Source organism: Zootoca vivipara, chromosome 7 (assembly GCF_963506605.1).
Source record: "Zootoca vivipara chromosome 7, rZooViv1.1, whole genome shotgun sequence".
NCBI lineage: Eukaryota > Metazoa > Chordata > Lepidosauria > Squamata > Lacertidae > Zootoca > Zootoca vivipara.
This window is the reverse complement of record NC_083282.1, coordinates 78,689,320-78,712,734: the sequence shown is the minus strand read 5'-3', so window position 1 is coordinate 78,712,734 and position 23,415 is coordinate 78,689,320. Positions and strand designations below refer to the sequence as shown.

Below are 23,415 nucleotides of genomic sequence, written 5' to 3'. Positions count from 1 at the left end.
AATGAAACATTTAACTGTCCCATATTCATTTCTTTTCAGAATGCTGAAAGTTTATGCTAGAAAACTTAAAGGTTAGGGTACGAAATAAAGTTACTTGCCTTAATAAAGCACTGTGAGAATGGAGCCTTTTACAGATTAAAACATGTTGATTTGGGTGGTGATGCAGTAAGAAGGAATTTAAGGGGGCAGTAAGTAATAGGAAATGTTAATCTTGGGTAAGGGAAATCCAAGTTCTACATCTGTAGGAAGCTAGGGATGGGTAGAAAAAGCAAAACAAAAAACTTCACTGTCTGAAAGCAAGACTGGGCACTTGAATAAAAAAATGGAACAAGGTTAAACTGGATAAATTTTCTATACACCAGTAAATACTGTGCAACGAATTGTAGGTTCCCTTTTCGTTCACATTACTACTTTAAATTTATCTTCCTTGACCACCTAACTACAGAGGTTGAAAGGGTTTCTAAAACTGAAAGGTCTTTGGATGAATTGCTGCAAAACTGGCCAACTCCCTTAGATAAGAAAGGACTATAAATCAAATTAAAAATTCAGAATTTTCTGGAGGACAGAGAAGGAGCAGAAGCAACTTGGAAACTCCTGAGAAGCAGTTATTTAATCAGTAACTTCATGAACACATACAACACAAGAGATGATATAAATCATATGGTTACAGGGCATAGCCTAAAGACACACAATATAGCAGACCTACTGAATCTAAGCAGCTCAGAGGTTTGATCACTCCTTGGATGAGAGACCACATGTGTGGTGCTATTAGCTTTCTATCATGGAACAAAAGTGGGATACATATGTAATATAAATAGACTAGTTTTGAAGTGACTTCTACAGCAGAAACTATGGTGGTCATTTTGATTGAGGTGATGAGCGATTGTTTTTAGCTCTTTCAGAATACTCTAGGAAAAGGTAATGTGATCCTGGTTCTTCCTTTTTCTAGTGATTGGCCTGACTGTGGAAGAATAAGCTCTGTGCTTTAGCAATGTCTGGGATAGCTCCAATGAAATTCTATATTGACCTGGGGAAGATCAGGAAGTAACTTTTGAGATCTCTTAAGTACCGGTAAGTAACAAAGCATTCTTGAAGGCATCTAAGTTTAAAATTAGCAATAGTTACAGTTTTTTATTATTGAGTCTGTAAAAATACCATTAACATACAACTTATGCCAATTTGATTTTTGTAAAATCAAAGTCCATTTAGTGGTACTGATGTACATCATACATTAAAGTGGTAAGAAAAATACTGACATTTGACATATTATACATGTTCATGTAAAAATCATGTTGCATAAAGGTTTTAATTAGAAAACACACAAGTCACAAAAGTACACAACAACACCCTAAATAACATAGCTGTGGAAGAACAGAGATTTCACAGTTCAGCTTGACTTCATCAGAAACTATAAAATAGTTCCAGAAAACTGTACTACTAGCCATATTCTGCTCTTTCAGATAAGGTGCACTTAAAAGGCAAATCAGTCTTTCAATTGCCGAGAGGTTTTTTGTTTTTTTAAAAAAAAATTCTTTTCATTTTTGTAAATCAATACAAACATCAAAAGAATTTTGATTCTGTGAAGTTGTCCATACACATTCATTGTAAGATTCAATCAAAAATTGAGAATCCATTTATGTATGTTCAAGTGTATATATATATATACACACATACAGAGCAAACAGCATATTAGAACTTGTAGTAAAATTTTAAGTATCTCTGGGTTTTAAAGTAAAAAATTGTACATACACCAAGCCTTCATGTCTTCATCTAGCAGACCAACCTTGTCCCCCACAAGATGCTAGCTGTCAAAGTTTAAGAGGTAGTATATGAAAGTCTAATAGTTTCACTTATACTGAAGCCCAGTACCGTTATATATATAATTAAAATGTACTATCATTCTGTTTCATATTGATTTTAAAAGGCTTAGTAAAAATAAGGTAGTGATAAACCATTATGGCAACTGCATTACTTTGCAATTAAATGCAGTGCAGCCTGTCATTTTAATAGCAAAACACATTGAGCCTTTTGCTTATCCTCTCTAGTGTTCATTGATTTCCCCCACCCCCAATGTTTAATTTTATTAGGTATAATTACATTACTTCAAGCCAAGATTATTTTATGCATTACATGGATATGTATAGATATATATGCTTTTTAAAGAACACACTCCATCCCATAACACAAGCTACCTGATTGAGGCTAGTATCATAAGGAGTAAAATTTAAACAGTTTAATAAAATATTTTCTTAAGTTTGTAATTTCACTAATATATCCAAAGTGTTCATGCACATGATTGCAGTACAAGTATCAAAAAATCAAACTGAATGTGTTAAGCAGCACAACAACGCTATGTGTGTTTCCATAATAAATTAACATTCAACTCTTTCACTAATGTTTTGGTTTCCATGCTTCTGTGTAAGTGGAAAATTCATTTTACACCTTATCTACCGTATAATGAACCATCGTAAGATCCATGGTCGTACCAAACATATGCATCCATGAAAATGGCTACCTGATTGCACACATTATCTATTAGTGGAACCCTCTTCAAGTGGACTGTACTTCAGTCATAATTATGTGAAGAAAAAGGAATAAGCACATGCCCAAAGGATAAATATTAGGATGCCCTTTGCTTAGAATTCTATATGAAAGCCTTTTGTCAAGGGGGAAGTAACTAAAACTGGTTTATTAGTGGTTATATAATTTGCCTCCTTTTGGGAACTGTTCCACTACAAAAGAACCTTCATAAGCAATAAGATTTATGTTAGCCAAAATCTGTCATTAGCACTTGCATTTTTATATTCATTCCATAACAGTTGCAGCAGTAGCGGATGCCATGAACCAAGAGAACTAATTAAGGAACAAAAAGGAATAATATTTTAAGACTTTCACATTATGGGTATAATACAACTCCCACTGACGTAAATAGAAAATCCAATTGGTTTTCGTGGAGCTTGATTGCATCATAACATTTCAAGATCAGAATTTTTCTCATTAAAAGGGTAAATGTACACATCTATATATGGTATGATCAGACAAATAACTTCATTGTTTTTTTAGTGAGCTATCCAATCCATACAGAATAGCAGTGATTTATCCCTCCAACACCAGTAATAGAGTACATCGGTACAGTTTAAAAGTTTTTTTTTTAAGTTACACTTCACAACTATCAAATCAATAAATCCAATGGACACTTCTCTCCCTTCTGATTTTTTAAATTGCTTAAAGACATTTTAGAAAAACTGAAGTCAATCAACTCACTGAATGCAATCCAATACCCACTTGCCTGTAGTAAGCAGAGTTCAAATCAATGGAGCTTACTTCTGAGTAAATATGAATAGGATTGCACTGATAATTAATATTCCACATTATTTTAATTTACACATGTCCGGAGTATGGAGTAAGGAGACCAAAAATTGTTGAAGTTTATGTTTGGTTATTTTGTTTCATTAACATTCTTGTGTTGAAAAACGGTTGAGGCTGGTTCTCATATGACAATACTCAAATCCACAATTAAATGAAAACATGTTCCACGAACAATACATGGAACCAGATCACAGGACAATACACTATAAACTCTGGGGCTCCTTCTAGACACTGAAATTCTGAAAAATAGACCTGCACAATTTTAGGTCATGGAAATGCTGTCCTGCCTTGAACCACAAAACCAAGTCAGTGTGTGTTCCAAAAACACTTGTTACTCAGCTGGGTATCAAAATGGAACGGTTCCTGTGAATCACAGCAGAGTGCTCTAATCCGTTATCCAGACATAAAAAGTCATTGGAGTATGGTAGTTGAGAGGTACATCCTGCATTAATACAGCCAAGTAAAAAAATTCTTATGGCCTCTTAAAAAGCAAATAAGCTGTTGTAGTTTCACAATGTTATGATTGTCCCATCTTCTTCTAAAGTCTTTGGGTCTGAGTCCTGGATTTCATACTCCATGTTAATGCTGCCAGTTGAACAATACAAGTTTACTTCTCTGGAAGAAATTAAACCATTCTGCACAGATTCATGATTGGTTTCAGTTTGTGTCAGTGACTCAATGCTGTCACTGGAAGGAGCCGCTTTTGGAATTTGCTGTGGCTCACCATTATCTTCAATAATAATATCATCTTCATCAGTGTCTTCCTCTTCTTCAGGGTGGTATATGGGCACAGTATGTGGAGTGTAACTTGGAAGGCTGGTATCTGTAGACTGTCCTGAGCTACCAGAAGTCCGGCTGTTCCTAGCAACATTGTTTCTCTGATTTGCTGGTCTCACAGTAATTATTAAGTTTCGACTGTTAGCAATCATCATATCTGTAACCTGATCAAGGCTTTTACCTGAAACTTCTATACCGTTTACTTCCAGAACTTCATCATTTACAGCTAATAAGCCCGTGCTTTGAGCCAGTCCACCAGGAACAAGCCTAGATATGAAAATGCCTGGTACTTTCTCTAACCCATGAGGCGTTACTCTGACACTAGAGCCATCCCGTATATAAAATCCTAGAGGCTTGTCCATTCCATATTTATAAAGCCGCACTCTGCGATGAGTTTCTGGAAGTATGTCTACATCTATAATAGAAGATACTGGTCTGAAGTCTTGCGGCATGCTAATGACAATATGAGGCTTTTTTCTATGGTTATCTGGACGCAACACATTTGTCAAGACATTTTTCTTCCTTGTTATGGTATCCATCCCAAAGGCACTGTAGTCTGCATCTTCTGCAAAAAAGGGAAGAGAGAGAGAGAAAGGAGGGGAGAAGTACATGTTAATTTTTGGAGTACAAAATAAGCCCAGTCAGCATATATGGCACTAGCCATTAAAGAGTTTCTAAATAAATAGTTCTCAGCATTCTGTAATGTTTTGCTCCTGATCTGCTAAATGGAACTTACACAGGCTGGCCTAGTCCGAGAAAAATTGGATTCAAGGAACAAGATAGCTGCACATGTCTGTACTGTGCTTTATTTTATACAACCCACTAAATGTGACACATGGGTCTCAACCGGAACATGCTTAGCTCTCTAGGACTTTCAGTAAAGAGATTAGCACTGGAAGAACAAAACTCAGAGCTTTCCAAAGAACTGTCAATGGCTTATAAGATATGTACTTGCAATTCTTTAGTCAATGTGTAATTCTAGGTTACATTTTTCTCTTCTTGAGTTTCAGTATATTAGAATAAAAAGAATGAGGAAAGGCAAATAGCCAGTGGATCTAGTGCTGCCAAATATTGGGATGGTGGCCAAATGACCTGGTTTTAATCTCCTGAAAACAAATACCATTCCACAAGCTCCCTTCCTTGCCCCTCATCAAGAGTAGGTAAAATAGCTGGCAACAGACTAAATAAGTAACGTATTTAAACATTGGAAGACACTTCTAACAAGTGGTTTAACAGCAAACTAGTACAGTCATACCTCGGGTTATGGCCGCTTCAGGTTGTGCATTTTCAGGTTGCGCACCATGCCGAACCCGGAAGGGGTTACTTCCGGGTTTCGGCGCTCGCACATGCACAAAGACACCAAATTGCGACTCATGTGTGTGCAGATGCGGCGCTGTGGGTTGCGAACGCGCCTCCCGCATGGATCACGTTCGCAACCCAAGTGTCCACTGTACTACCACTGTACTACTACTGCCTTTGCAACTCAAGCTGAAGAATGTTCCTCCATGGACTTCATTCAGTTATTATAGCAAAAGGTGCTTTAAGGGGAGACAGATAAGCCTTAATCCACTGCTTAATTGAATTTAGATACTGATTTTTAATTAAGAAAATTAATTATAATAAAGCAGGCATCCCCAAACTCAGCCCTCCAGCAGTTTTGGGACTACAATTCCCATCATCCTCGACCACTGCTCCTGTTAGCTAGGGATGATGGGAGTTGTAGTCCCCATACTGCTGGAGGGCTGAGTTTGGGGGTGCCTGTAATGAAGTATTATAATTTATTATAACCGAGATGATTATAAGTTGTTCCCTCATATTTCAGGTAGTAGTACCACATCTGCTTAGCATACAGTCCCTAAGGACCAAGGGTAGCATTAAATCAAGTTTTACTCAGAGTAGACCTATTGAAATTAATGAACACGACCAAGTTAGCTTCATTAATTTCAAAATGTCTTCTCAAAGTAAATCTTAGCTGAATACCACCCCAACTGAATACTTCATCCAATGATTTGATTATATATTTGCTCCCAAAATTAATCAATGTCCTTTCCCATATGCCACAGGACATCAATATGAATCCCATCAGTTTCAACTCCTAGAAAGTTGTACTTTGGATCATGCTTTAAAGTTGCACACTCAATTCATGAGGGGCATTTATATGACTCAATGGGTCTCACCTGCTTTTCTGCGTATACCCAGAACACACCCTACTTTGTTGCTACAGATTGCAGGGGAAAACCAGCAGTGGCAGGAAAACAGATCTTCATGCAACCTTGTTTGCTATTACTGGCCTTTGAATTTAAAGAACCGCAGATAATATTTGTTTTTTGAAAACTACTGTTATGAAAAAAAAAAGTTTCTTATGGCTTTAGCACAAGATACCAATGCTAATCTTATCTAATAAACTAACAGTGCAATTCTACACAAGTGAATTCAGAAGTGCTTCTCTTCGAGTTTGATGGGACTTACTCCCAGGTAAGTGTATAGTACTGCAACTTGAAGCTTATTTTAATCTGCAATTATGCACAGGTCTTAAGGCAATTCTAAGTGAAGACCATTATATAGCTAGATGTTACATTAAGAGGAACACATACAATGAAATGGTGGATTAGGTATTACTGTTGAATAACTTTCCCGCTTGTGTGCGCTAGGGATTTTAATATTTAAAAGGTATGTGTTATGCATTCAATTATATAATTAGTGGCAGTACCTAGTCCTAGTTCTAGCCCATGTGAGAAATCAAATACTAACACATTCAAAAACTCAGGATCCAAATGCTAGACAGGTAGGGTATTCTAGGGTTGCCATATTTTGAAGAGCAAAAAGGAGGACACATTTGCTGATTTTTAACTTTAACTGTGGATTGGTATGATGACTTTAACTGTGGATTGGTATGATGACTCTCCCCATGGAAAAGAGGGTATGTCCTGGAAAAAGAGTGTTGGTAGACCCTCTGGAGGAGATTGAGGGGCGCATGGGGCGGGAGCGGGGAGGAGAGAACTGAGAAATCTCATGTGACACGACCTGTCACCCAATATGGGAACTGGGCAGATTCCTGGGTAACTGATACTACAAATGGACTAGTATGACTCTCACAGCCACCATCACAAACAAGCATTGCCAACAGCACAACACATCTGTGGCTAGAAAGTATCTTAGAGGTATGTTATTCCTATTTCCTGTTTGTTGTCACCAGTGTTTGGAAACAGACAACTAAAGTTTCCGAACACAATTCAAAGTGTTGGTGCTGACCTTTAAAGCCCTAAGGGCCTTGGCCCAGTATACCTGAAGGAGCATCTCCACCCCCGCTGTCCAGCCAAGACACTGAGGTCCAGCTTTGAGGGCCTTCTGGCGGTTCCCTCACTGTGAGAAGTGACGTTATAGGTAACCAGGCAGAGGGAAGTCAAGGAAATAACTACTGTATCTGACTTTTCAGGGCCGGCTCTAGGTAGAGTCCCGGTGGGGCGGTGTGCTAGGACGCTGGGCTGGTAGGCAGGGCACTGCGCAGCAAAGCCGTGCGGAAACCATGCTGCGCCCTGCAAGGGCGGGGGCGCCGGAGCAATCTCCGCCCCTCAGCGCCAGGGCGCCCGACCTGCTCGAGACTGCCCTGTGACTTTTAGAAGACATTTGAAGGCAGCCCGGTTTAGGGAAGTTTTTAATGTTTGATGTTTTATCATGTTTTTAATATTCTGTTGGGAGCCACCCAGAGTGGCTGGGGAAACCCAGCCAGATGGGCAGGGTATAAATAAATAAATCACTACTACTACTACTACCACTACTACTTATTTTACTAGTTTTGTGAGTATAATTAGCAGCTTAGTTCACAAATAAAAGTGCTGAACTCATCATTATTTTTAAAGATCAGGTTAATACAACCAGATATGTTTCTATGATTAAACTTTAAACTTGCAGGGTGAGCAGAGAGACCGGGCTTGAATCCTGAGTTGTCTTACAGTCCATCAGAGGATACTGCTAGTGCAATGATGTGATTTTCACTTAGTCCTCTTTCCCCTTCTAGCGCCCCCCCCCCCATGCCATCTTCCACAGTTTTGGAAGGTTCCTAGTTAGGAGAGCTATAAAAGGAAAGGTGAATAGTTTTTTTTAAAAAAAACATCTGCTTCTGCAGTAACTTAAGTTCTAAGCTTCAGCTTTTGTTGTTATCTAATGAAGTTATATGCAGCAAAGAAATTTACATTGTACAGTCTAAGTTTAAATGTAAGCAATATGTACATTTTCTGATTAAGGATTGAACTTATGCCTACACCTCTGAAAAAACTGTCTGCCTTCTCCTTCTGAGTTGCTTTGTCACACCAGGTACAACTACCACCTGAAAGGGGGTTGGGGAGCAAGGGTTGGGGAATCTTGAACATCTTGACCACCTAAGAATTAGGCAGTATGTAAGGAAATGGCACTGCTTTCCTTGAGAACCAGCAATGCAAAATGATGTTAACTGACATTAGACAGCATCTCAGATGTATTAGATCCCTAGCAACCATCTTCTTGCACTGAAGAAAGGTGTGAGGGAGGGCAATAGTTTATGAGGGCTCGAACAGAAGTAAAAAGTCAAGAATTAATTTGGGTGGACAGAAGTCAGCAAATTATACTAACAAAACGTAATGGGTTGTATTTAACATAAGGAAGTCCATGCCCCCCTCCAACACCATGTATGCCCCCAAACCACTCCTAAGCATCAGGGTCCACTCAGGAAAGGCCTAAGATGTAAACAATATGGGAATAAAAGGAATAAATAAAATTAATCTGGAAATGTGAAGTTATGCAAATACTATCAACTCCTTTATTAGACAGAATCTCCAAGAACATCCCTTAATAGTTGAGCTGAAAGAATATTAACTGGAGGAATGAGTAGTGCATGTACCTTAAAACAAGGACTGAATGAAATGCACTTATTCCAAGATAGCACCAGTAAGAGAATTTTTAACCCAGGTTAAAGTTAAATATGCTCTTTTGAAAACAATCTCCCCAGTGTTCAACTTCAGTCCAAGTTGAAAGTTCATTTACTGTTTGTCTTTATGAATAGCAGTTTCCCCTTCAATAGCAAGGTAACTAAAAAGTTAAATTCAATAAAGTCAAAGATTCTTCTGCTTTAAACCCTTCTTTTATTCAAGTTTTAGTTTAAGAATTAAGGAACAGCAACTCATGTATACACTGAGATTTTCATATTCCCCCAAAGATGCAGACGTGGTGCTTCATTTTGAAAGGACAATGCCCTTGTCAGGAAACAATTTTTAAAATGCTGTGCAGCACTGGAAACAGAGACGAAGATACCTATGTCTTGCAGCTTATCTGGGTGTATATTCCATGTTTCTAAACAGAATTGGAGCAATGTAATACCTACACAGCTGAAGGAAGGCTGTTGATAAACAATTTGATAGTCTTGAACATAAAAAGCTTTTTATGAAGAAAATATACTAGCTGAGCAACAGTTACTCAGAAAATAAGCAGTTGAAGAATGTGCAAAATAAAGTTCTCACAACCTCTTGTGGAAGCTTTTATAGCAGGTTGTGTTTTAACCTTTTATCAGCAACTCCTTTCTGCATTACCAGCACTTCCTTTCAAATAAATGTTTCCTGTTTTTCCAGGTCTACCTTTCGAAACTCATTGGCATAGTTCGCATGTCATTTGGAGTCATAGCCTGAAAGAAATTATGGCTTACCACGAAAAAGTGTCTTGGTATGTGCGCATAGCTCAAATCAGGCTCATCCCACTCCTCCCCTTACTGGTTCAGAAGCAAATCAGAATGTTGCTTAAGTGCTGCATGCGAGCCAGTACTCATGGTCTGTTTCTAAACAGTGAGTGGAAGCTATAAGGCTTGTTCTTGCTAATAATAATAATAATAACAATAACATTATTTATACCCCACCCATCTGGCTGGGTTTCCCCAACCACTCTGGGCGGCTCCCAACAGAATATTAAAAACATGATAAAACATCAAACATTAAAAACTTCCCTAAACAGGGTTGCCTTCAAATGTCTACTAAAAGTCAGATAGTTGTTTATTTCCTTGGCATCTGATTGTAGGGTGCCACTACTGAGAAGGCCCTTTGCCTGGTTCCCTGTAACCTCATTTCTCGCAGTGAGGGAACCATCAGAAGGCCCTCAGAGCTGGACCTCGGTGTCCGGGCTGAACGATGGGGGTAAAGACGCTCCTTCAGATATACTGATTTGTTTTTTCCTTTCTTGGCAAAGGTAGGAGTGGGGCAGGGACAACTTGAGCAGCATGTACCAGTATGCTGCTCGTTCAGGGTAAGACTAACTATGACCCAATGTGACATGTGAATAGATCCACTGATGTATGACGACACATTCTAAATAAAGGCAATATAGCTGCTATGTAAGGCAAAGAACTATAACTTGTTTTGAATAGGTGAATACAATAAGGAGTTTATGGCATGGCAATTCTAACACTAGTTTTGAGATAAATAAATGCAAAAAATGGGAAATAATAAAGTCTGATCTTTATAAATTTAGTCAGGCAGCATGACTGTTTAGCCTCTCAACAACCCTTGAATAAATTCTTTTAAGCAATATCCTTCAGTACAAAGGCACTATTGTTCTGACATCAACCAATCAGTTTAGAACAGTGAAAACCTTTTGGCAAGAAACCAGAAGTAAAAAGTGTTGCCATAAATAAGGTGAATGCCTATAAGGTACAAAGGTGAACTGCTTTTAATAAGCAGGCTCACTGGTGTGAAACCAAATCTGCATGTTGCCAACTCAACCCAAAGAATTAGACATTAGGTAAAGCTTATACTGACCTAACCCACACAAGAGCCCTTATCAAGCACTGTGCAGTTGTCTATGCTTGATTGCCAGTTACCCAGCTCTTCCGACATGTAGTACATAAATTAGAAAACTGTCACACCTACCGGTATTTTTTAAAAAAATGACTGCCCTTGAAACTCCACAGATGAAAATGGTTATGTATACAATCTTTTACACTATGAATTGTTTAACATGTGCTTGTTATAAGCTTATGTTTTGAAACACAAATACTATTTGCATTTGTTTAAAGTGTAAAGGGACTCGGGTGGTGCTGTGGTCTAAACCACAGAGCCAAGGGCCTGCCGATCAGAATGTTGGTGGTTTGAATCACCGCAACGGGGTGAGCTCCTGTTGTTCGGTCCCAGCTCCTGCCCACCTAGCAGTTTGAAAGCATGTCAAAGTGCAAGTAGATAAATAGGTACCACTCTGGTAGGAAGGTAAATGGCGTTTCCATGCGCTGCTCTAGTTATATTGTATTTAAGACAGAAATTTTACCCTTCTGAATATTCTTTCTCCCTCCTCACCTGATATACCTCCTAAAATACTCTACTACATATAGCAATATGCATATTTTGCTCCAGACATCTCTGCCAATACATCCTGAATAAGCCAGGAAATCTATTTTGCAAGAATTTATTTTTAATGCAGAATGTTAGATGCCTTTTATAAAGATCATTAAATGTGGAATACTTCTCAACCAGGGAATTATACTAGTTAACTCTTTCTTACATTGCAGTCAATGGCATGACAACTCTGTGCAGCATTGTTTCAGAAATACTTTCAGAAAAACCAATTCCATACATTTGAATTAGATTTAAACTGCAGAAGCCTGGCCATTAGATTCTTTTTTTAAAAAAACTCTTCCAAAAATTATAACCTCAGATATTCCAGTGTGGCAAAACAACTGAATTAAATGAGAGAACAATTTAATTTAATATATGATGTATACTGGAAATACTGTAGTACCAGAATAGCATTCCAAATTAGGCATATTCCTATGGCAAGTCCCCCCCTCCAAATTTTTATTCTAATGTCATGTACAGAAGAACATGTATACAATTGTTCATTACTGCACAGTGAGTGAACACAGCATAATCATGAACAAAAAGAGTCCAAGACCGAACTTCAGAATTGCTTTCTGATCTACAAGTTTAAAAAACTAGATTCAGATTCACTTTAAACTCCGTTAAAGTAGGCAATGAATTACATACAAGATTGTGCCACTTGTAAACTAAAGAAATATATCCATATTTTTGTCATTACAGGCATACCCTGATTTGCACAGGGTCATTGTGCATGACAGCAGACTGCACATAAGCTCATTCCACCCACTTTTCTGGCCACTTCAGGGTCGCCATGATACAAGTGTCAATTGGGCGCACATAAATTGGGTCGTTGTCTGTATGAACCAGTATGCCAGTTATCAAATTCTGGAATATATGCATTGTATATACCTTAAGTCAGAGCTTTCCAAACTGTGTGTCGCCACATGACAACGTGTTAGTGTGCGGCTGCAATGTGTAGGCGTGTCACACAAATGCTCCTCACACTCCTCCCAGGGCTGGAAAGGGGTTAGTTTAACCTCCGGTTTGCTAGCAAAACTAAACTACTCTGTTGCGAAATGATGCATGTCTAAAAAGTGTGTTACCAACATGAACATTTTGGAAAGCCCTGCCCAGGTCAAGTGAGGACTTCACTCTCTCTGGAACCATAGAAAGAAAAGAAATTGCTGTTCCTACACATTTAAACACTAACATGGGCACCATGAATTGGATGTTAAAATGAACTGGCAATTAATGCAACTGTTTAAAAACAGGGGTTATGAGAGATTCTAAATGGAACTCCAACCAGTAATCTGGCCACTGCATTTTGGACCAAATAAGGTTTCTGAGTAATTTTCAAGGGTAGCTCCACAGAGTGCGTTGCAATCATCAAATCTGGAAGTTATAAGAGCATGGAGTATCATGAGCTAAGTAGTTTCTGTCCAAACAGGGCCGTAGCTAGCAAACAAGCCAGAGCTGGAAATATTAAGTTACAAATATAGACGGTAAGGCTGGAGCACTGGTAACAGCATTCATACAGTTGCTAATGAACTGTTGACAGAAGCAAGCATTGTATGCTGTATAAACGAGAATTCTGAATAGATCTTTTGAAGGATTCTAGAGCTTTAAAAACCGCTGAAGTATGGAACAGGGTGATATGAGCTTGGTGGCACTTCTGGCCACCAAGGCCACCCAAGCCTCCAGACCTGCTCCCTCCAGGGGAATACCACCCCTCCAGAGCAAGTCATCTTCCCACTTCACGAAGATGACAACTTGGGACACAGAACACCTGTCTATCCAGTATTCAGCTTTCATTTTACTATTTTAATGATACTGTACATTGCTTTTCAAACTGTACACCACTTGGAGATGTTTGAAATATTAAGCAGTTTAGAAATACTTTAAAATAAATAAATAACTATTAAGTGAATAACTCATATAAACACACACATATGGTGCTAAAATGTTAAGTAATAATCCCAGCCCAACAAAGTAGCTTATCTGCTCTAGTCATATGGCTACTGAAAGAGATTAAGCAGAACTGCTGAATCTGACCTTACCAGTCCAGATTCAGCTTCTATCTTTTTGATGTATATTACAAAATATAAGGGATCAGAAGAAGGTTGTTGGAATATGCCACTTTACATATTTTAAGGCATTCTATTGAAACCGTTACATATAACTATTTGCTCTTCTACTTACAGCAAATATGACTTGCAACAGTATGAGAGAGGCTGTGACCATTTCCCATCTTCTCTCCAAACCAAAATAGAGCCTTTGCTTTTTACTGGAAACCCCAGAAATCACACTGCCTGGGTGTTCCCAAGCTATTCAGATTCCAGGGTACAATACAGTGACTTAGAGCCCTTATTATACCGTACATAAAAACTGCTGAATATTTTGTTCGTTGTTTTTCTTCAACCTGAGAAAAACCTAATACATAATTTGTGAGGAGTTTAGAGTAAAGCTAATTTTTTTCTTTGCTTATCTATCAATGATGTGCTTTTGGGGGTAAGTGGTGCTTGTGATTTTATTAAAGAATCTCTCTTTCGGTACCAACAGATTCTATATCTCTTCATGATAAGCTAAGCAACAAAGTTTTCAGTGGGGAAGGCAAGAAGGCATGATCTTGGGTATTAATAAAGGTTGAATTTCAAAAAGATTTAACTGTTAGATGAATATGGCTGTCTCTCTAAATGGTTCTACGCTCCCCTCCCCCAATTTCTCTCTATGCATAGCAAAGGAAATGCAGCAAGATGAAATCCCACCAACTGTGCACTATTCTTTCTCAATAAATCAACAGGAACAAACAATGCATCAGTGTGAATACGGTACATATAATGATGCATTTTCTTCCAAGCCAGTAAACTGCAGTTTGAGCAATGATCAAGAAAAACACAAATAAATTTAGCTCATTGAAGGATGTATGATGAAACATATGCTTACCTTTTCTTTGAATAAAAATTCTAAGCAAAGGATTAGCTGTAGAAACTGCTTTGTGATAATTGTCATCATTGTTGATAGGCAAGAGATCTCCATGAATGTCTATATATCCAACTAAGACATCAATGTTGGGTATTTTGTGAACATGCTGCAGTAATCCATAGAATTCCTCAAATTTTCCAGGCTTGGACCTTTCCAAAGAAAAGCGCCGGTATTCTGCACCAAACTACAAAAATAAACAACAATGGAGTTGATAATAGGAAATGTTCACATATACACAAAGTGTACTTAAATTTAACACCAAGTTGTGATGTGGTGTCATAAACAGTGTTGAACTAGTTACAGGTAGGTAGCCGTGTTGGTCTGCCATAGTTGAAACAAAATAAAAAAATTCCTTCTAGTAGTACCTTAGAGACCAACTAAGTTTGTCATTGGTATGAGCTTTCATGTGCATGCACACTTCTTCTGTGTTGAAGTAGAATTGAGGAGAATAAGGTTAAAGTTCCCATTCATCTAAGAAATTATTTGGATGAATTTTCACAAGTTACCAGCTCTTAGCCAAAGCTAAGGGATTCTTGTGAAAGGGAGATCCAATGGATGAATGCTGCAATACAAATGTAATCAATCAATGGAGTTCCACTTCAAATACAAATTCTAACATGAATCAAAACAGTTTTCTGCCTCACTGTATTATGGAGGAAATCCAAGAGAATGTGCTGTTGCCTCTTCTCCAGACAGCCATCAAATGCGGTGTGTGGGTACAGAAGCACATACCGTATATTCCGGCGTATAAGACAACTGGGCGTATAAGACGACCCCCAACTTTTCCAGTTAAAATATAGAGTTTGGGATATACTCGCCGTATAAGAAATACGACGTGGCGTATAAGACGACCCCCGACTTTTGAGAAGATTTTCCTGGGTTAAAAAGTAGTCTTATACGCAGGAATATACAGTATTTAAGGCACTGCCAATGACAGCCAAGTGCTGCAAAATGCATGGATTCCTCTTTCTATGGAAAGCTAATAATCATCCCATAGGTTGGGAAATACAAGTGTTAACACAAGAAACCTATAAGCCACCCAACACAACAATCCCCCCTTCACCAAGTACAAACATTCATTCCAAAAGGACAGCTATTAAAAACAGATCTAAGTAACTGCTCCATACACAACCTATATAACTGAAAACAGATAATTACAGCATTTTTCCGTGTATAAGACGCCCCCATATATATGACACCCCCTATTATTGGGGACTCCAAATTAAGAAAACACCCCCTCAGCACTACCCGTGTATAAGACAATCCCCAATTTTAAACCTATTTTTGGGGTTAAAAAACCCCTAGTCTTATACACGGAAAAATACGGTACTTATAAGAATTGCTTGCTGTTTTATTTGTAAAATTGTTTTCATTATGAAAAAAATAAAAATAAATCCAAGTATTGCGCACAACTGCAACCATGGCTTAGTACTTGCAGACATAATGCATCTCTGACGATGTTCGGAGCGCATGGCACCCATCAAATTAACAGAGTCCATTCCTCCTAGCCAACTCCTGTCAGACACCCACCTCCCTGCCCGCAAGGTTACCCAGGCTTTAGCCAGAATTTGTGAAGAGCTTTGCTCAGAAACTTGTTTTCAGTGCTAGAGCTCAACTCTTAATCATGTGACGTAGCTAACAGTATCTGAGTAGGTGCAGAATATTGCCTTGCATCACTAAGTAACCACTGCATGTCTCAATATGTATAGGATTAGTGGACAGAACTTCCAGGTTACAAGGTGTGGCTTTCATTCAGGCAATTTTACACTTCAGCACCTATCTCTTTATATATTATTTGGCATTACTTGCTTGCCCTTCACCATGCATTCTCAGGGCAGGCTACATACAGCTCAATTGTGTAATGTCTTCCACCCACAAAGGCGTGTGCAGAAAGGTGCACTTTAACCCAACATAAAGTGTATACAACAGGCATCCCCAAACTTCAGCCCTCCAGATGTTTTGGACCACAATTCCCATCTTCCCCGGCCACTGGTCCTGTTAGCTAGGGATCATGGGAGTTGTAGGCCAAAACATCTGAAGGGCCGCAGTTTGGGGATGCCTGGTATACGACAACCCAAATTCAAGTTATGAGTGTAATTGGTTCTGGAAGTCCGTACTTAACCTGAAGCGAACTTTCCCATTGAAAGTAATGAAAAGTGAATTAATCCGTTCCAGATGGGTCCGCGGTGTTTGTAAACCGAGGTGAGGCGGTTGTAAACTGAGGTATGACTGTAGTAACACCGTTGGCTACTTATTTCAGTTGTGAGCACAGTAAGATATATATCAACTTTTCTACACACCTCACTCTGCCTGTGGAAAAGCAGTAGCTGAAAGTCTGAAAAACTGGGTTCAGTTCTATAAACCATGTCCACCCAAGTTTAAAAGTAAGTCAAGGCAGTAGTATCACTCAGCCTTTAAAATAAAAATAGCTAAAGAAAGCAAAACTTAGCCACAAAAAGGTAAACAGATGATAGAAATTAGCAATGATCAAACCAACAAGAACAGCATAAATCTATAAATCATGCTAGGGAATTTTAAAAAGTTGACATTCAAGCAGACATAGGATTAAAACTATCCTAACAAAGCTAAAAGGGCTGTCCTGTGCTCAGCAGAATTTTTCAATCATTGCTGCTTGTTAAAGTAAGCTGACAGATCTTAAAAGTCTTACATCAGCATGCTTAAGTTCAGATATCTCTTTCTCAACTCTTTTAAGCTTAAACACAGATTGGCATCGACATAGAACCTAATGCAACTCATTTTACCATTATCTTTTAGTGTTCCTCTCATGCTATGAAGCTACCTGGACCCTTCAGCTGTCACCTGAGGCCCTTCCACAGGTGCTCTTCCCAAGTGAGGTTCAGAGGGAGGCTATTGCAATTATTGTGAGCCACTTTAAGCTCAACATTTGTTGTTGGAAAAGTGGAATACAAATATTTAATCAAATCAAACTCTGTTGAACACTCTGGGTGCTGTCATTAGCATATTCTAGCTGCCAGGTTAAAACTTCTCTTCTCCCAGGCATTTTATGACAAGCCAGCCAATTGCTTGCTTGATGGACTTTTTTTGCTAACGAATTTTGTTTGTATGTTTTTGGCTGGGTTCCCCCCTGTTCCCCTGCTGGGTCTGTTTTAAGTTTTTGTTATTGCTGCTGGCTTTATAGATTATTGAACTGGTTTCATTCAAATGTATAAATTCTTGGGTTTTGTGTTACACTTTCCAGATCAACCTTTTCAAAAGTCACCTAGAGCCTTCTTTGTAGCAAGCGCATGGTAGTTGAATAACCACTACCACAACAAAAAGTAGCAACTTGGGTGCTCAGGAATCAAGTACCGGTACAGTAAGAATATTTGATTAAGGGGGCAATTTAAAATGATACACTTTTTTTAAAGAACATAAATACTTGGTAGAAATTAGGAGTAATTCAAATTAAAACTTAGTTGGTATACAAACCCTAGGATAAGTGCAGATTTCAAATTGCTAAAACAATAGTACGAATTTAAGACTGAAGTTGTACAATCCATTTTGAAAACTAACTATAGCTTATTGATGAAATGGACAAAGAAACATAAAATAACTCTCATGAAGCCATTGGCATTGAACATGTACCTACCAACTACAGTACTTGTTCATATTCCATTTTGCCTTCATTTAGAGCTTCTAAAAGCAATATATTGCTGTTTAATTGGGACTATTTTGGCCACTATAAGCTAAAACACATTGCCCCTTGCTCTCTAGCACTATAGTCATCCAAATGTTGTCCACACACCAGATGGAGATAATTTAAAAATAAGCCACAAACACTGCACCTTGGCCTAGAGACATTTAAATTTAAGGAATTAATCACAAATAGTTTTGTTCTCTGTATATTCTATAAAGCCTATAATAGCTGGCAGTGAGGCAGAACAGATGAGTCATTTTGTTTCATTACACCTGTGCCACATAGTAATTTTAAAAACCCACTAAGAGTAACTTCCCTTACAAAGGTAATAGACTTATGGTACCAGGTAATATTGTCTTTTCTATTAGCATTCTACTTCCTCACAATTTTAAAATTTAAGGAAACCTACACTCTGTTACAATACAATATTACTGCAATTCTCCAGAAGATTGACATGTAGTACCAAAAAATTAACTACACACAACCCAGATCCAACAAAAGAACTAACTGAAGCCAGTAAAATATTGAAGGAGAAAGTACAATTTTAATTCCCAGAGAAAGAAATAACATTTTTACTTTAACGTGAGAAATGGAACAACATGAGAAGATTGGTTAGGGCCTTTCCAGATACTATAAAACTAGTTTTACCTTCAGCACTATGCTTATGCTTGCCAAAGGCAATGCAATATCTTGACCTATGTAATTGATAAGTGAGTGTATGTATATAATGCATAAGTGCATGTATAGCAGATATGAGGGATTAATCCCATGGTGCTTAAGTGATTTTAAAAAGATATTTTAAAAATCATTTTAAATAGCTATTTTAAAAATCATTTTAAATATTCAAAGTTTTTTAAGGGAACAAGCCTTACAATTATGCCTCTGGAAGTCCCATAGCACACTAGCCAACTACATCCTCCCCAACAGATCTTCTGCTGGTGGAGTGAAGGGAACTGGGGCATGTTGGAGGAAGGCAGTGAGATGTAAAGTCCAAAGGGCCTTCATTTCTCTTACAAAGGTGGGCCTTTACACATACGGTAGCTAATTCCCTCCACTGTCTAAAAGGGAAGGAACGATAATAAAGAGATGTGGTAGCTGCTCTGCCAGTGGATTTCCCCGAACCACCATCATATGCTGCCAGTGAACTATGCAGGGGTGGCCAACTGCCAAGAGACTGTGATCTACTCACAGAGTTAAAAACTGGCAGTCATCTACCCCCTTTTGGGGGGTTCAGGTCAAAGGTGTTGAGCTTTTTTAGGAAGGAGGAAGGCCCATTTTTAGGGGGTTCGGGTCAAATGTTGTTGAGTTTTTTTCAGGGAGGTAAAATGTTGAGCTTTTTTTAGGGGAGCCACAGTTGTTCAGCTTCTTTGGAAGGAGCCAGTGATCTACCAGAGACGTCCAGTGATCTACCGGTAGATCATGATCTACCTGTTGGACATGCCTGAACTATAGGATTACACGTCCCAAAATTTTACTCCCTATTTTGATAAGGAATTTCCCCTGACTAAGTGCACCATGCTTCACTACAAATTGTATGAGGATAGGGCCCTCAACAGATTAGTTACCCCTTAGATAAAGGTAAAGGGACCCAGTCACGAACTGGGGTTGCGGTGCTCATCTCGCTTTACTGGCCAAGGGAGCCAGTGTACAGCTTCCCAGTTATGTGGCCAGCATGACTAAGCCGCTTCTGGCGAACCAGAGCAGTGCACGGAAACACTGTTTACCTTACCTTATCTTGCACTTTGACATGCTTTCGAACTGCTAGGTTGGCAGGAGCTGGGACCGAGCAACGGGAGCTCACCCCATCACGGGGAATCGAACCGCCGACCTTCTGATCGGCAAGCCCTAGGCTCAGTGGTTTAACCCACAGCGCCACCCGTGTCCCTACCCATGTCCCTAGTTACCCCTTGTTGTTGTTGTTGTTTAGTCGTTTAGTCGTTTAGTCGTGTCCGACTCTTCGTGACCCCATGGACCATAGCACGCCAGGCACTCCTGTCTTCCACTGCCTCCCGTAGTTTGGTCAAACTCATGTTCGTAGCTTCGAGAACACTGTCCAACCATCTTGTCCTCTGTCGTCCCCTTCTCCTAGTGCCCTCAATCTTTCCCAACATCAGGGTCTTTTCCAAGGATTCTTCTCTTCTCATGAGGTGGCCAAAGTTACCCCTTAACGCTGCTTAATTACCCAGCTATGTTCACAATCAAAGTGACAGAAGAGAGTGGGGCTTCCCATTATATATAGGTGAAAGACAGCTCTCATTTACACAAGTGACTGAGTACAGAATGTGGAATGGTAGGTATTTTATGTCCACGTGGAATTCAAGGGTGTGATCTTAGCTACCTGGTACAGAATTTTTCTAGGTGGCTTGTGATGATGAGTACTAAATTACCCCGTAGGTCAACTTAGGAACAAGCTGGGGTGGGGATGGACTTAGTGCTTTAGTAAATAGACAGGAATGCCAAGTAGGGATCTTGTTAAACAAACAAACAAACAAACAAACAAGGGGAAAGAGCAAGAATAATACAGTGTTTGTTTCACATTAAATCTAAAAAACTCCATTATGAGTAATATGTTTTTAAGTCTCACTTTGCTAAGAAGGAAAGAAGCTCTCCTCTTCAAACATATTTTTTCCCTCATTAAAATGCAATTTTAAATATAAAGAGAGCAATTTGCACCCCCAAAGACATACTCCTCCATTGTCTCCTGAGACAGATGGATGCCACCAGGAGCAAACTACGGTAGCCACCAGAAGTACAGTTTTCCACATAAGTATATGTGGAAATAACCACAAGACCAAAGTAGTATAAGGATGTTCACTGATAATTAGGAATAAACACGAAATGAGTGATAAAACATTTCATTACAGCCAGTCTATAGTAAGACATATCCTGTTACTCAGAGGCTGTGGTGTTGGGATGGCTCACCAGTTTAATTTGTGGCATGACCATACAAATAATGAAAGAGCACTTTAATCTTCTACAAACTATACCAGGGTGTGTTCACTGACATAAGGAGGTTCAGAAAACACTTCAGGGTAAGTATTTTGAACACAACCAGCTAAATTGCAGGCACTCTGAACATTCCAAAGGCCTAAAATTATCCCCAGTAAAATTTGTGGGTCTCTTTAGCTTGCTTTTAAATCCAAATAGCTACTCTGTTTGTACCAGGAAGGTGTGCACAATTTTTGAAGTCCTCATGCTACCCTGGTGATCAGTGCCAAAGTTACAGCTGAACTAACATGGCTGAACAATTCAGGGGCTGCAGGAAACAAAAGGCTGTTTCATTTGCTCAAAATGGCATTCTCTGTACCCCCTTCTCCACAAGAGATTGGCAGCAAGTGCTTTAAAAATGCCATTCTGACTTGCAATCAGGTTAGAAATGCACAACACAAAAAAACAACTGTTTACAGTAATTAAGAGATTTTGGATATTGGAGAAAAACATGTATCACTAACAATTGTGTTGCACACCATAGGACTTTTATTGTCATGACACTCCATCTACACCTGAGAATGGATACTTAGCAGTCCCCATAATACTTCATAGAAACCAATCTCAAAACCACTTTTTTCAGACCACATTAAAACACAGAGCAATACTCTCTCAATGGTTTTACAAGCTCATTCATCAAGCACTGGCAAAAGCACAAATGCCCAGGCCATATGGGATCCTTGTGTTTGGGTAAAAGGAAGTGTCATCAACACAAGGAGAAAGGGGAAGAAAAATGCTGAGACTTGAGGGGTGGTGGTGACTGGCAAAGCCAAGACAAACCAGTAATGCCTACACAAAATCACACCCTATTCATTCATGCTAATCATGGATAACCTTCACCCCCTGATTCAGATTAGAACTACCCACCACTATACATGTGCTCACACCTCGAAAAGATCAATGAAGTGTAGAGTTGGAAGGAATCCAAGGGTCATCTAGTCCAACCCCCTGCCGTGCAGGAGCATTTTGCCCAACGTGGGGCTCAATCCCACAAGCCTAAGATTAAGTCTCAAACTGTGTTATCCCAGATGGGGTGGGGGAAGGGGGGGAAGCTAGTGTTTTGAAAGGGCTCTTCAAAGGTAAGCACAGCCACATTCTTAATAGGTTACTCTTGGAAATAAGTCATCTGCAAGTGGCTCCTCGAAGCGCATTTTTTGTAACAACTCGACCTAATTACACATTATTCCAGGGGTCAAATTACTACCTTGACTTTAATCACCCCAAATAAATGTCACCTGGCACACTATTGGGGCCAGAGATGAAAGATGAAAAACTTAGCTGTTCCCCCGCCAAAATAATAATAATAATAAATCGTGCTGACATTCTGACAATCTCTCCCATCACTGCAAGGGAGGCAGCAGAATACTGTATGTACATCGTTTCCTTCTCAGCATGACCACCGTGCCTTTCCCCCACATACAATCTTAAAAGAAAAAAAGAAACTGCTGGGGCTTAAGACCGCCTGCTAGTCGCGGCCGCTACCCAGGACGAGAGCACCTTCCCACACCCGATTTCAGGTGTGTGGTACAGACTGGGGGCCGGGGATTGGTCAGTCCTGAAGAGAATGCCCTTTGTACGTGCTCAGAAACACTGCTGCGCGCTAAGGTTCTGGGCTATGGAATTGAACGCGGCCACCCGCTTCCTTGGTAACCATCCCCCCCCCAAAAAAAAACCCCACACAGAGACCCTGAAACAGCACCACACATCCACCTCAGCGAGACGTTAACAAACCCGAGTATCCCTCCCCAAAGGCGAGGCGAGGGCCGGTGTGGGGACGCCACCCACCTTGCTCTTCACTTCCATGGTGCCGAGGCCGCCGCGGCTCCCCGCTCCGCCGCCTCCGCGTTGGCCCCGGTTCATGCCGCGGGCGAGTATGTCAGCCAGCCCGTCAACCAGCCGCTGGTCCGCTCGGCGGCGCGAAGGGAGCGGGTCTGAGGGAAGCCCGGAGCACCACGACGACGACGGCCGCCGCCGCCCCGCTCAGCCTCAACCTGCCGCCTCCCGTCTGAGGAGGCACGGCCGCCGCGAGACCGACCTCGCGAAGCCGAGGGGAGGGGGAGGGAGGGGGGGAGGAGGAGGAAGGAGAGGGGGAGGGGCCGCCGCCGCCCAGCAGCCTCCTCCTGGCACCTGCAGCTCCGCGGAAGGGAGGAGGAGGAAGAGGAGGCGGGGGGCGGAGCGAGAGGAAAAGAGCGGGGCACGAAAGACGACGCATGCGCACCCGCGCGTGGGAGGGAGGGGGAAGCCAGGAGGAGGGAAAGCCCCAGCGCACCTGCGAAGGGGGCCCCCTCCAGCGCGCGTGCGCAACCTGCTGCT

At 40.1% G+C, this 23,415-nt stretch overlaps 1 protein-coding gene across 1 annotated transcript; it reads right to left on the bottom strand.

Moving 5' to 3' along the window:
• Nucleotides 1–1,524: 1,524 nt before the first annotated feature.
• Nucleotides 1,525–23,155, bottom strand: PARD6B (par-6 family cell polarity regulator beta). Its single transcript, XM_035123492.2, has 3 exons — nucleotides 22,888–23,155; nucleotides 14,418–14,640; nucleotides 1,525–4,711 (listed from the first exon to the last, which is right to left on the bottom strand). Exons 1-3 carry the CDS (start codon nucleotides 22,960–22,962, stop codon nucleotides 3,879–3,881), a joined length of 1,131 nt encoding a protein of 376 aa, XP_034979383.1. The 5' UTR covers nucleotides 22,963–23,155; the 3' UTR covers nucleotides 1,525–3,878.
• Between the last annotated feature and the right edge of the window lie 260 nt (nucleotides 23,156–23,415).

Bases quoted from the DNA above. Each gene is read 5' to 3' on its own strand.
- PARD6B (XM_035123492.2), bottom strand. From the start codon at position 22,962: ATGAACCGGGGCCAACGCGGAGGCGGCGGAGCGGGGAGCCGCGGCGGC. The intron at 14,641-22,887 runs GTGGGTGGCGTC...TTATTTTTGTAG, and splicing joins CCATGGAAGTGAAGAGCAAG to TTTGGTGCAGAATACCGGCG. The intron at 4,712-14,417 runs GTAAGCATATGT...CCTTTTTTGCAG, and splicing joins AATTTTTATTCAAAGAAAAG to AAGATGCAGACTACAGTGCC.